The sequence below is a fragment of the Trichosurus vulpecula genome, chromosome 4, assembly GCF_011100635.1.
Source record: "Trichosurus vulpecula isolate mTriVul1 chromosome 4, mTriVul1.pri, whole genome shotgun sequence".
NCBI lineage: Eukaryota > Metazoa > Chordata > Mammalia > Diprotodontia > Phalangeridae > Trichosurus > Trichosurus vulpecula.
This window is the reverse complement of record NC_050576.1, coordinates 307453087-307465808: the sequence shown is the minus strand read 5'-3', so window position 1 is coordinate 307465808 and position 12722 is coordinate 307453087. Positions and strand designations below refer to the sequence as shown.

The following is a 12722-nucleotide window of genomic DNA, read 5'->3' as shown; positions in this document are numbered from 1 at the left end:
CCCCAGTGGTAGCTCAAGTAGAGTAAATCTAATGCCTCTTCTAGGTGATAATCCTTTGAGTTCTTTTACAATTCTGACCACTTTCCATGATATGTTGCAGCATGTTAGTGTCCTTACTAAAATGGGGAACTGAATACTCTTATCACAGATGTAGTCTTTTTTTGTTTATTTTCCACAGGTTGTACTTTATTCTGTATCATGTTCAATGAAGACAGTTAAAGTTACAAAAAACCCCCCATAATACAAAGTATAAGTGGTAACACAGTGCATTGTATCTTTATATAAGTTTGCCTACAATGCAGACATTCTGAGGAAATCTTACTTTTTTTGAATGACATTGCAGTACACATTTAAAAATATTCTTTTAAGCACACAGCTTAATGTATCATCTAAAAAAAAACTTAAAAAGAAATCTGCTTCAAGCTAGAGAAGACAGATTTTGTGTCCACGTGGAAATTTTTTCTTTTTAAAATATTTTTTTTTATCATAAAGTTAAATATTAACAGACATGAATATTTCAGTATACAAATAAAAATAGAAAAGAAAATTGAATATAAAACAATAAAAGCCTCCCCTCAATGCCTGTGTCTCATTCTGAACTTCTCTCTTCTCTTCTTTGTGTTTTTAATTGGTTATTGATGCTTTTTTCTTTGGTTCTTTTTTTTTTTCTTATCATCACTATAGCTGTACCTTAGATCTGGTCTTTACAGAGTACACCAACCATACTGTTTACTTTACTTCTGTTACTGAAGCCTCAGACTACATTAGGTTTTTGCATTTCAATGTTGTTGACTTGTAGTCTGCTTCCAACCCTGATCTAGCCCCTTCTCCAAGTCCTGTACTTCCCCAGTTTTTGTTTATACCACTTGACATTTATTCCTCCCTCACTTCATTTTAGAAGATTAGGCCTGTTGTTTCACCTTGTGAATCCTGAATTACCCATTAAACATTAATTTACTGAAATGATTTTTATGCATCACAATTAGTTACTTTAAGCATGAAGTAGCTCCAAATGTGATGTTAAAAGTATTTAGAATCAGTTGTGACATTTCATATTTAGAATATAAATTTTTCGCTAATTGTTTTCAGTGTGTAATTTTGTGTAACTGCTAAGGATTATTTAAAGGACTGCAAGTTAAGTCTAAAAATAAATTTGGCAATAGGCAAGGATAATTTGCATTGAAATTCAATAATGGCCATTATTATAAGAGAGGCAGCAAGATATAGTGGAGAGAGAAGGTCTTGCTTCGAAGTCAGGATGATTTAGGTACACCTCGGCTACATATTGGCTTTGTGAATGATCCTCAGCAAAACACTTAATCGTTTAGTGTCCCAAGCTACTCTCTAAGACCTTAAGTTACAGGATTGTTTATGGATCTACAATGATAGTAGTTCCCTCATTGGGAGTTCTCTACATACTGATGAAACCACAGGTCCAGGCTATAAATTATTATGAGTTGCAAGCACAGGTGTTTTTCCCATTTTTAAAAATTATGAACTTAAACACAATAAAATGAGCATTTCCATGTACATTGTGGGACAGGAGAGAATTGTATATGAAACTGGATCTCATCTAGAGCTTGCTTTTCTTTTTAAGTATATAATACATTTTATAATTTTCAAAACTCCTACTTGATTGTAATTTTTTTGTGAGTTGATAGTGCCCCCTTCCCTTTCCCCAACTTGTGTCTTCTTAATTTGAAAATAGTGAAAGAAAAACAAAACACCTTTTACAAATGTTTATAGTGAAGCAAAACCAATTTTGCACTGGCCTTGCTAAAAAAAAGTTATGTCTTACTCTGTGTCTTTAGTCCATTACTTCTCTGTCAGGAGACAGGTATCACGCTTCATCTGCATTGATCAGAGTTCTTAAGTCTTTCTAAGTTATTTGTCTTTATGATGTTGTTATTGTATGAATTTGTTCTCATTCTGCTTACGTTATTCTGCATCATTTCATACAGCCATTTCCAAGTTTTTCTAACACAGCCCCTCTCCTCATTTCTTATGACATAATACATTCTATTATGTTCATATTCCATAATTTGTTTAGCCATTCCTGTGTTGATGGGCATCCCCTTAGTTTCTGGTTCTTCACTACTAAAAAAAATGATCTGCCATATAAGTATTTTTGTACATATGGGACCTTTTCTCCTTTCTTTGATCTCTTTGGGATATAACCATAGGAATAGTACTTGCTGGGTTAAAGGGTATGCACATCGTATTGACTTTTTGTACATGCATCCATGTTGCTTTCCTGAATGAACCAATTCATACCACCAACAGTTCATTAATGTACCTATTTTCTTGAACCCTCTCAACATTTGTCCATTTCCTTTTTTGTCATTTTTGACAATATAAAGGGTATGAGGTGAAACCTTAGAGTTACTTGGTATTTTTAAATTACTAATGATTTGAAGCATATTTTCACATGGCAAGTACAAATATTCCATGGATTATAGAATTAATTTATTTCTTTAAAATTGACTTTAATGTACATTTCCCTAAACAATAAATCTTCTCAATAGTTGGATATGTGACTCAAAGATTTAGCATAAAGTCATACCTAAAATACTGGAAATAGTTTTGAATCCTGCATTAAAGGAAGAGTGATTTTCTAACAGAACTTAAATACTTTGTATTAGTACAAATACTAAAACTTAAAATGTTGTTAACATAAATTGTCCATTTATGGCAAAGTACATGATGGATTCTTTAAATTTACTCTTTAGTTCTATATTGGCTGAAAAGTATTCCCTTTTAATACTTCTGTCTATTTCTTTTAAATAAATTTACATGTAATTTACCTTAATTTTAAATTTAACTTTCTTGCTTAATGTTTGTTTAATGGCTTTGATTTTATCCTTTGTGAGTTTCTTAATGGGGAAAACTAACTCATCTCTTCTAAATAGGAATATCAAATATAAAAATAATTTCCACAATCTATAATTTATGCTAACTAGAATTTCTGCATAATATGTTTTAATTGAATATTTTCTTTTAATTGTTTAAAAATAAAAACTCCAAATTAAAGGTAATTCTTAATGCTCCCATGAATTCATTGAAGTTTAATTGAAAATAAGATGTTTAGGGTAGGCTTTAATCTTTATCATCTCTGTAGTGCCTCCTTAATACTATGTACTTCTTTTGGGATATCAGTTTTGTACAAGAGTAAAATCATTTGGACTCCATACATAGCACCTGCTCTGCACATTCTCCCTTACCTTTCCTGCAGATTCTTAAATTCTTTATATCTCCATGTTTAAAGTCTGTTGACCTGATTGAGAAAGAGATTAGTGGATGATTTGCAAGGATAATGGCTTTGGGTTCCTTTGTAAGGCTAAAATTTTAGTATTTACAATGCATGATATCCAGTTAATGTATTCATTACTTTCAATTCTTAAAGCTAGAAATTATAATTTTTTCTTTAGTGTTTATACAGCAAATAATTCCAAGAAAATATTCAATATTTAAACTTCATTTTTCACTTGTCATTGAAACTACTCATTAGTTTTTGTGTACTTCCTCTCACTTATGAGTGTGAGACTCTTGAGAGCAGTCAACATCAAGGTTTGCGTCGGTTGTGTTGCAGGTGCGTTGATTCCATTGAAGCTCGACATTAGTGCACATGTGCTCTGTATGTAACTTAAAACAACATGGAAGCTCTGAGAATACATTGGCTGGATGAAGCGTCAGATGTCTCGAAAGAGATGTGTAAGGCTGTCTACACAGGAAGGTAGGCTGTTTCCTCTGAAGACCTTTGCTTATCATATTTTAGGAAGGATGCATTTCATTCTATCCTTGATTGAAATATTTCAAGATTGTTAGTTATTATTGAACATTTATTTCTGAATGCCCTTTAGAGACTTTGAACTAATCATAGAAGACATTGAAAAAGTTATAGAAGTTTAACGTCTTTCTACTCTTCCACTTTTTCTTTTCACTGCAGAAATATGCAAACAGTGTAAATCATCTTAGAATATTTTAATGGGAAGAACTGAACCACCTGACCATTGTGACAAAGGAATTAGTCATAGGCTAGTGCATGATAAAGAAAAGACTTGTTTTCTAATCTCGTATCCCCATCGTGTTCTATTTTGTGTAACTTGAGAACAGTTCCAATAATTTGGGCTATTCATCTGCCTTCCTAGTAAGAGTGCTGGATTTAGAGTCAGGAAGACCTGGGCTCAATATCCTGTTACTGATACTTATTTGTTGGATATTCATGGGCAGATCACTTAATCTTTTCACCTTATTTTTAAAATAAGAAGGCTAGACTAGATGGTCGTTTAGGTCCCTCTCAGCTCTAAGTCTGTGATCTATAGACTTTATGAAGGAAATTATGAGACTGAAACTTGCAAGAATTATAAAGGTTAATAAATATAGTATCATCATAATAGCTACATGCATTAATAGAACGCAAATTTATACTTATTAAAAATGCTTAAATTTCATGTTCTTAAAAAAACCAGGGAAGTTCTTGAAGGTAATAGAAGAGAAATATTTCTCTAGAAAAACCAGAATTTTATTTAATTCATTACAATGAAAGAACCATTTTCTCTTTTGTAATCTTTTAAATATTATTCAGACTAGTATTAAAATATATATAAGAAGAGAGTGGTCTGAGGGTATTGGGTCTCTGGTCAGTATAAGAATGGCCTGAGAGTCTTGTATATATCAGAAAAATATTTAAAAATTTTAAATACAGTGACTCATTGCAGTGCACAAAGGCTGTGGCAGATCTAAATGAAACAGTCCCTGCCTTTAGGTAGCTTACTGAATGAACCAAGTGACCTTGTACAGTACTGCTGTAAGACTTATGAGACAGTTTTCAAGGCTGTTGTATATTTTCCTGAAACTAACATATTTATGATCCTCTTCTTTACAAAAGAGTTTTTTATCTAAAATTGGAAGAAAGGAGAATAACATTTGATTGAACTTTGGTAGTGCTCTTGCTATTTCTAGCTTTGTCCATGTTGTGCTTGTTAGGTTTACAAAATAATATCACCGTTTTGTATAGTCACATGAAGAAATAATCTCTAGCTTTTGGTAGAATTGTTAATCTTTTCCTGAAGAATTATTAAGGATTGTTTCTATTGCAGAGAACCCTTGTAGAAAGAAAAAGTCTTTTGATGAGACCAGATACTTTGAGAAACAATGTATAAATACTTGTTTTGATTAGCAAAAATAAACTTTCTTCAGTTGCAAAATTAAAAAAAAAAACAAAATACATCTATGCTAGAACTACAGGTTTAATTGAGGGAAGTATAGTGGGACTTTAAAGTATTTTGAAATGCTAAGAAAATGTAGTTTTGTGATTTAAAGAATGGGACATTAGTTCAGAGGCTTTAATCCAGAATTTGTATTTTGTCTCTATGATGGGACTAACTAACTTAGGTGGGTCATTTTTCTTGCTTTATTGTAAATATTCAGTAAATGGGTGCTGAATGCAGTGAATGGCACACACTAACCTACTTGATGGGACTATGAAGAATTAATGACATTTTTGTTGTTTTTAGAAAAAATATACAGTAGTTTTTATGTTGTTAGAAATTCTAAGCAAACTACTAAGTATCCATAGTTAAGTTGATGTAAATATTTGAGTGTCTTTCTCATTTGTAGAAGGAAATATAATTTATTCATATTTGAGTTAGGAAGGATCCACTAAGCAATTCAAATAATTCCTCAAATCTGCCCTGCCCCCCACCAGTAGTGCTGCCACTAGGACTAGAGGTTTACTTTGTTTTATACTTTTTTTTTATGCTTAATTGATTAGCAGATTTATCATATCTAACTATTTCATTCCAAGTAAATTTTCATCAATACCTTTTGTTTTTATTTTAAATATTTTATTAAATGATTCTTTATTAAATCTTTCATGTTGTCTTGAAATTAAGGTTTTTTTTATTAAGTTGACATTTTTTAAATTTAAATTTAATACATTTTTATTAAAAGTGGGATGGAAAAAAGGGATGGAAAAATTAGTATCAGAAATTTAGTTTGTAGTTAACATATGTAATGCTGACTTCAGTGAACATGAAAAAAAATTTTTTAATTAATTCTGAAAAAAATTTATGGAATAAAATATTTCCATAATATAGTACAACAAAAAAGATGATTGCATATGAAACTGCAAATCCAGGTGGATTTGTAACATTTTTATATGTACTGCTGTTCTATGCTTTTGTGGGGTGGAGGGGGAAATATAAAAATCACATTCTAGAGGTGCAAACCTTTCCGTAAGCTTAAAACAACTGTTATCAAGCTTTTGGAATTGCCCAGTAGATGGCAATGTTGTCTCATGAAGGGTGACTGAATGAAAAGAATTTAATATTAGTAGAGACATCAGCCCCACTCTTTTGTTTTATAAATGAGGAAACTAAAGCCAAGTGAAATACAACATCCTCAAATCTCTATACTGATAAATAAAGATTTTATGAGTTTAAAATTATGATTAGGAATCATAGGGAAGGAATTTTTAAAAAAAGCATTAGACTTTTATCCTTACTCCCCAGATTTCCTTTCTAAAAACCAAAAAAAGCCCATTTATTTTAAGCTAACCATCTTATTCAGTTACTTGGTTAGAACTATACCCCTGTTCATTTTCACATTTTACCTTTAAAGGTTATGTTTTCATAAAACTCAGTTGTACTCTTCTTTTCTGCAGATATTTGAGTTGAAATTGAAGCCAAAACCTTGAGAGCAGGGTCCTTTCATACCTTGTCTTTGCCTATACATCAAGTGGCAAAAATATTTTAAGCATCGATCGCAGAATGAAATTTAGACTGTGAGCTATGCCAGGCAGTCAGGGTAACAAAAATATCTGTGAGGTTGATAAGATGTGTGGTGGTTGAGAAGTTATTGCTCTTCTGTTTTGGTGGCAATATGAAGGTTCCCAGCTTCTCTTTAGAAACATACCTTGTGCATTTGTTAGAAGGGAAGAAGAGGGGTCAGAGTTCTAAGAAAGTACTTCATACTACTGCTATCCTTTGAAATGATTTCAGCCAAAATAAAAATAAAATTGGGTGTAAAACTGCAACCCTCTAGTTGAGTTCAAACTCAGTAAATTGATATTCAAATCTGCTTACGATGAAATGAAATGTATGTTGGTGGAGGTTCCCAAGACAGCCTAGGTATTATTAGACTGCACTTTAGTTGAGGGGTGTAGAAATCCACTTTTTTTGTGAGGAAAGATCTTTATTTAATGCTAGAACAATAACGAATTTCTTTGTGTTAGAACATGAGAAAAGTCTTCATCTGGGACAGATGGAGGAGCTTTATTTTTCCTGAAAAGTAGCATAGTTGAGTAGAAAAACATTGAACCTTGTTTCCATCTAACACATAGTTGAGGAGAAATCAGTGAACCTTCTTGAGCCTAAGTTTCCTTGTCTGCGTGATAAGAATACATAAATGATCTGTCAGTATTTAGGTACTTTGGAGAGCTCCTTCCAATCACAGTGTAAAAAGCAATATAACTATGAACTAATAGGCAATTACTTCAGGGTTGTTGTGAGGAGAACAAATAAACATGAATCAGAAACCTTTAAGAAGTTACATAAAGGTGGGTTAGAATTACTACAGAGGTGTTATAGGAAATGAATTAACACATCTTAAACCTTAAAAAGCCACATAAAAGTGAGATGATAGGGAATTATAGCAATACCTAGAGGATTTATGGTTTCCTTGGTATAGGTTTCCCCTCATTAATTTAAATCGCAACTCTTCTGTAACTATTTAGAGATGGTCTTTCAAGCTTAACTATGAGGGAAAATATATAATACTAGTAATAAACCTCTTTTGTTTAAATACACACACTATACATGCACACACACCCCTGCCAAAGCTCATACTTTGCTTGCATAGTTTTTTAGAACCCAGTGTTACCTTCTTGCCATATTGAGCCATTGATTAGAGTTGTCTTTAGTGGAGGGATAGGGAATTAATACTTGAATTAATTAAAACATGAATAATAAGAGTTTTCATTGCGTTTTTCCTGATTCTCCACCATTCCCCAGTCTTTTTTTTTTCTTGGCTGAACATCTGGAGTTTCTTCAAATGATCGTTACATATATATATACATATATAAAGGTTCCAAGTCACCCTCATCATCCTGCTTATCTTTTTCTGGAGATCCTTTGGTTCCTTCCTAAAATGTGGCACTCAAAAATGAACATAAAACTATGGCAGCCTATAATAACACTATACATTTTTTTTGTTCTGAGTTGTGCAGCTATTAACGTAGTCACAGATTACATTAGCTTTTTTGACTATTTTACAGTGTTGAATCATATTGAGCCTCCCCCACTCCCCTTACCCCCCAAATCCTGTGGTATTGTTTACCTGAATTTACATATATCCCTTGTGATAAAGGACTTTAATATATATGTGGATGTTCCCTTAAATTCTCTAACGTTCCTTTTCCTCTGCCTCCTAAAATCCAGTGATTTACTCCTTTACTCTACCCCAGCCACATAGGTATGTTCACATGAATGTTACATTTCTCTAATTAGAAGCTGACATTCCCCTATCTGATCCTAGCCTATCATTCTACCTCTTTCTGTGCTCTCTTAAACTTGTTTTTTTGCCGTCATCAAGACCTCCCTTATTCCCTCCTGTCTATTCCAGCAGATTATTCCTCGGACTTCCCCTGTACCTCTTGAATTTTTATTCCCTCCCTATAAACTGGTGCCTTCCTTGCTTCCTTCAAACAAGCGTAAGCCTTTCTCATTCTTTAAAAACCTTTGTCTAGACCTCATGATCCTTTCAAACTTTGTCCTAGATTTTTGTCCTGCCTTCCTCAGCCCAACTCCTGGAAAAAGTTGTCTATACTCACTGTCTGTACTTTATCTCACTCCTCAACTCCTTGCAGTCTGCCTTCTGACATCATTACTCAGCTGCAATTGTTCTCTCCAGTTAACCAATGGTCTCTTAATAGCCAAATCTCATGTAATCTTTTCTCAGTCTTAATCCTTATAGAACTATTTGCTGCGTTTGACAGTATGGATTATCCTTTTCTCCTGGATACTCTGTCATACCTGGGATTTTGTGATACCACTACCCCTTGTCCTTACCCCTGCAACTGTGGATGTTCCCCAAGGATGTCCTGGGCCCTCTTCTCTTCTCCCTCTATGATATCTTGGTGACTCATCAGCTCCCATGGGCGTAAGTATGGTCTCTATACTGGTTGGTTGTCCTTCGTTCTCGAAGAGGACCAAAATGACATCACTATGCTTCAGTCAAGATTCATTGTGTCCGACTATGGCTGATCAAGCCAATCCAAGCTCAGAAAGCTCTACCACAGGTCGGGCACAAATAGTCCATGTGAACATTTGGGGTGTATACTCCAAACTTGCACATCCTGCGTTTCCTTTGAGCTGTTTCAATTCTGCTTTGCTGATAGAGTACAGCACCTTCTCTGACGTGGGAATGCCATGTTGAGCAGTCCTGTGCCAATGTCTTCCATATCACACAATCAATTCCGAAGTTCTTGAGAGAGACTTTGAATATTGCTTCTTCTAACCATTATGTGAACACTTGCCCTGTGTGAGTTCTCCATAAAATAGTCTCTTTGGCAAGCGTACGTTTTGCATTCGAACAATGTGGCCAGCTGATCAGAGTTGTGCTTTCGGAAGCAGAGTTTGAATGCTTGGCATTTTAGTTCGAGTAAGGATCTCAGTGTCTGGTATTTCATCCTGCCAGGTGATCTTCAGAATCTTCCTAAGATAATTCAGATGAAATGATCTCTATGCAGATAATTTTTAGATCTACATACCTAGCCCCAGGCTGTCCCGTAGCTTTAGTCTTATACTACCAGTTGCTTGCTTCAACTTAATATGTCCAAAGTTGAACTCATTATCTTTCCTTCTGAACTCTCCCTTCCAAACATCTGTATTCCTGTCAGAGGCACCACCATTCTTCCAGTGTCCCAGGTTTGTAACTTTGGAATTATCTGAGACTTCTCACTCTCCTTTGCCCCACTTCACTAGTCAGTTGCCAGATCTTGCTGCTAACTTCACAATATCTTTTGTGTATGACCCATTCTCTGTATTCACACACTACCTTTACTCCTTCATTGCCTCTCACTAGCATCCTAATTAGTCTCCCTGCCTCAAGACTTTTCAGTCCATTCTCCACACTATTGCCCAAATAATTTTCCTAGATGCAGATAAGACCATGTGACTCCCCTACTCAGGCAACCCTACTAGCTTCTAGGTCACAGCCTAAACTCCTCTACTTACCTTTTAAAGGCAACACAGTCTCGCCCTCAACTATTTCCTTGGACATTACTGCCCCCCTTACATTCTGTGATCTAGCCGAACTGACCTCAGGGTTCCACGTACATGACACGCCATTTCCCATCTCTTTGCCGTTGTCTTGGCTATCCCACATTCCTGGAATGGATTTCTTATCTCCACCTCCTAGAATCCCTTTTTTCCTTTATTATACAGCCCAGTTCTATCTTTTGCTTGAAGACTTTCCTTACCCTTGGTTGCTGGTATTATCCCTTCCAAACTACCTTGTATTTAGCTACTTTATATTAGTGTTTATTAACTTTATATTCATGATGGCATATATATTTTACGTACTTCTTTTCTCCCCCATTAGAACATAAGCTTATTGTAAGGCCTTGTTTTATTTTTTGTGTTTATATCCCTAACAGCTAGCACAATGCCTGGCAGCGTTAAGTTCTTAAGGAATACTTATTTGATTGATTGATGCACTTTTTTTTTTGAGGGGGGAAAGTAGGGCAATTGGGGTTAAGTGAGTTGCCCAAGGTCACACAGCTAGTACATGTTGAGTGTCTGAGGCTGTATTTGAAGTCAGGTACTCCTGACTCCAGGGCCGGTGCTCTACTCACTGCGCCACCTAGCTTCCCCGATTGATGTACTTTTTAATGAGGCATTTCTTCCTTTATCCTTTACGTGTGCAGTTGGGTTTTTGAATCTAAATATGAAAGATTTCAAGTCCATGTCTTTTTCAAGATTTGTTTCCCTAGCAAACTGAGGATCAAGTTGACTCTGATTACCTGTGACAATAGGAAACAAGACAATCAGTTATCATAGTAATTTATGATGCCAGCTTTTTAAAAAATTAGCATTGCAAACAGCAACAAACAAAATTTTATTTTTTTCTTTCCTCCATTCTTTGGAAGTATTAGTGTAATGATCCTCAAACTGACTTACCAGACAGTGGAATAGTTGAAATGAATATATTTTCTTTCATTTATTGTTATACCCTGGTCATAAATGTTTAGAATATTAGCAATGACAATGATTAACCTAATGATACAGCTTCATTTATGGCATATGATAAAAAATTAGGTCTAATACCTAAATGACATTTTTAGGGCTTTGCGAGGAAGTCCTGTTTGTTTCCTGGAAAATGCTTCCATAATCTCGAAGAACTCTGGAGATTTTTGTAGACTTATCAGAAGCTCCTTTTTGCAAAACGTTTAGAAAAATGTTGTTGGTATAGATTAAGGACATATTAAAAATCACTGAAAATACTTTCATAATTTTTTTTTCTTTAGTGTCTATTTAGGTATTCTGTCTCTTTCAGTGCATCTATTTTCTCCTTTGGATGCTGTTCCATTATGTTTTTACTTGATGCATCCCCTGAAACAGTGGTAAAAGTATGGTATCCTGATCTCGTTCCCTTTGCCCAGACTGCAGCCTCTAATATCATAGAGAAGTTTACCTTATGGAACAATGGGAATTTTTATTATCATTTCCCATTTCTTTGTTGTCTGGCTCTTATCCTTCTCCTCTACTTCTCTTAAATGTTTTCTCTTCTTTTAGAATCAATTTCTCAGAGTACATTCTGGGGCATGTTCTATAGTGTATCCACTCTAAGGCATAAACACTGCCCTTCAGTGTTAGACTGTTAGAATGCTAGACTTTGAGTCAGCAGAAACGGAGGTTTCAGCTTCTGCCTCTGATAGTGCTAGTTTTTTTGACTAGGGGCAAGTCAGTTAACCTCTTTGGATCTCAGTTTCTTATCTGTAAAATGGAGCTAATGATACCTGCAGCACCGGCTTTACAAGGTTGTTGTGAAGTTCAAATTAGTTAATGTATATAAATTCCTTGTATATGCATGCCAGCTCTTTATTGTTGTTGTTTGTTTTGTGGTATTTCTCCAAAAGAGTACCATGCCAAGAAGGCTGGAGAATATAGCTGTGAAGTGGATTTGTTTATCAACTAGTTAATGAGGTCATCCTTAGACAAATTTAAATAAGGAGGACTTTGTATGTATAGAAAAGGGCTGAATCGTTCAGCTGTAACTGGCTAATAATAATATATGGTAAGTACATAAGGTCACTCATGCAGAACCAATAAACAAAATATGGAACAAGGATAATAATAACTGAAGTGTGACATAGCATTTGATGTACATTAGATCGTGTGATCATTAATTATCCTCATTTTTAGAGATGATGAAATTGGGGGCTTAGAAAAGTTGTGAATTGCCTTTAGCCATATAGGTAATAAGTTTAAGGTAGAATCTGAAAACTGAAGCTCTCTTGACTCCATGTCCAATAATCTTTCTATCGCATCATGCTTCCTCTCTTGAAGTTGTGTCTGAAATACAAGAGAGCTGGGGCACCTTACCTCATTTTAGAGTACCAGTATTATGGGACCAAACAATGAGTGTATATGTCTAAATCATGCAATTTGACCATTAGAAACAGAAAATGCCTCTTTTGTTGAAAATAAGGTAATTTATTG

General features: G+C 34.5%; 1 protein-coding gene across 5 annotated transcripts in view; it reads left to right on the top strand.

Annotated features, from left to right (window-relative positions):
* Positions 1-12722, top strand: part of NAA16 (N-alpha-acetyltransferase 16, NatA auxiliary subunit) — a 92528-nt gene that overhangs the window by 54261 nt on the left and 25545 nt on the right. Inside the window, exon 10 of one of the 5 annotated variants that reach the window (XM_036757647.1) lies at positions 3590-3668. The exons of the other annotated variants lie outside the window; for them this stretch is intronic. Within the exon in view, the coding sequence (XP_036613542.1) occupies positions 3590-3598 (9 nt within the window). The 3' untranslated portion in view covers positions 3599-3668. Of the gene's footprint in view, positions 1-3589; positions 3669-12722 lie in introns of those variants that run through there. 5 annotated transcript variants of the gene reach the window in all.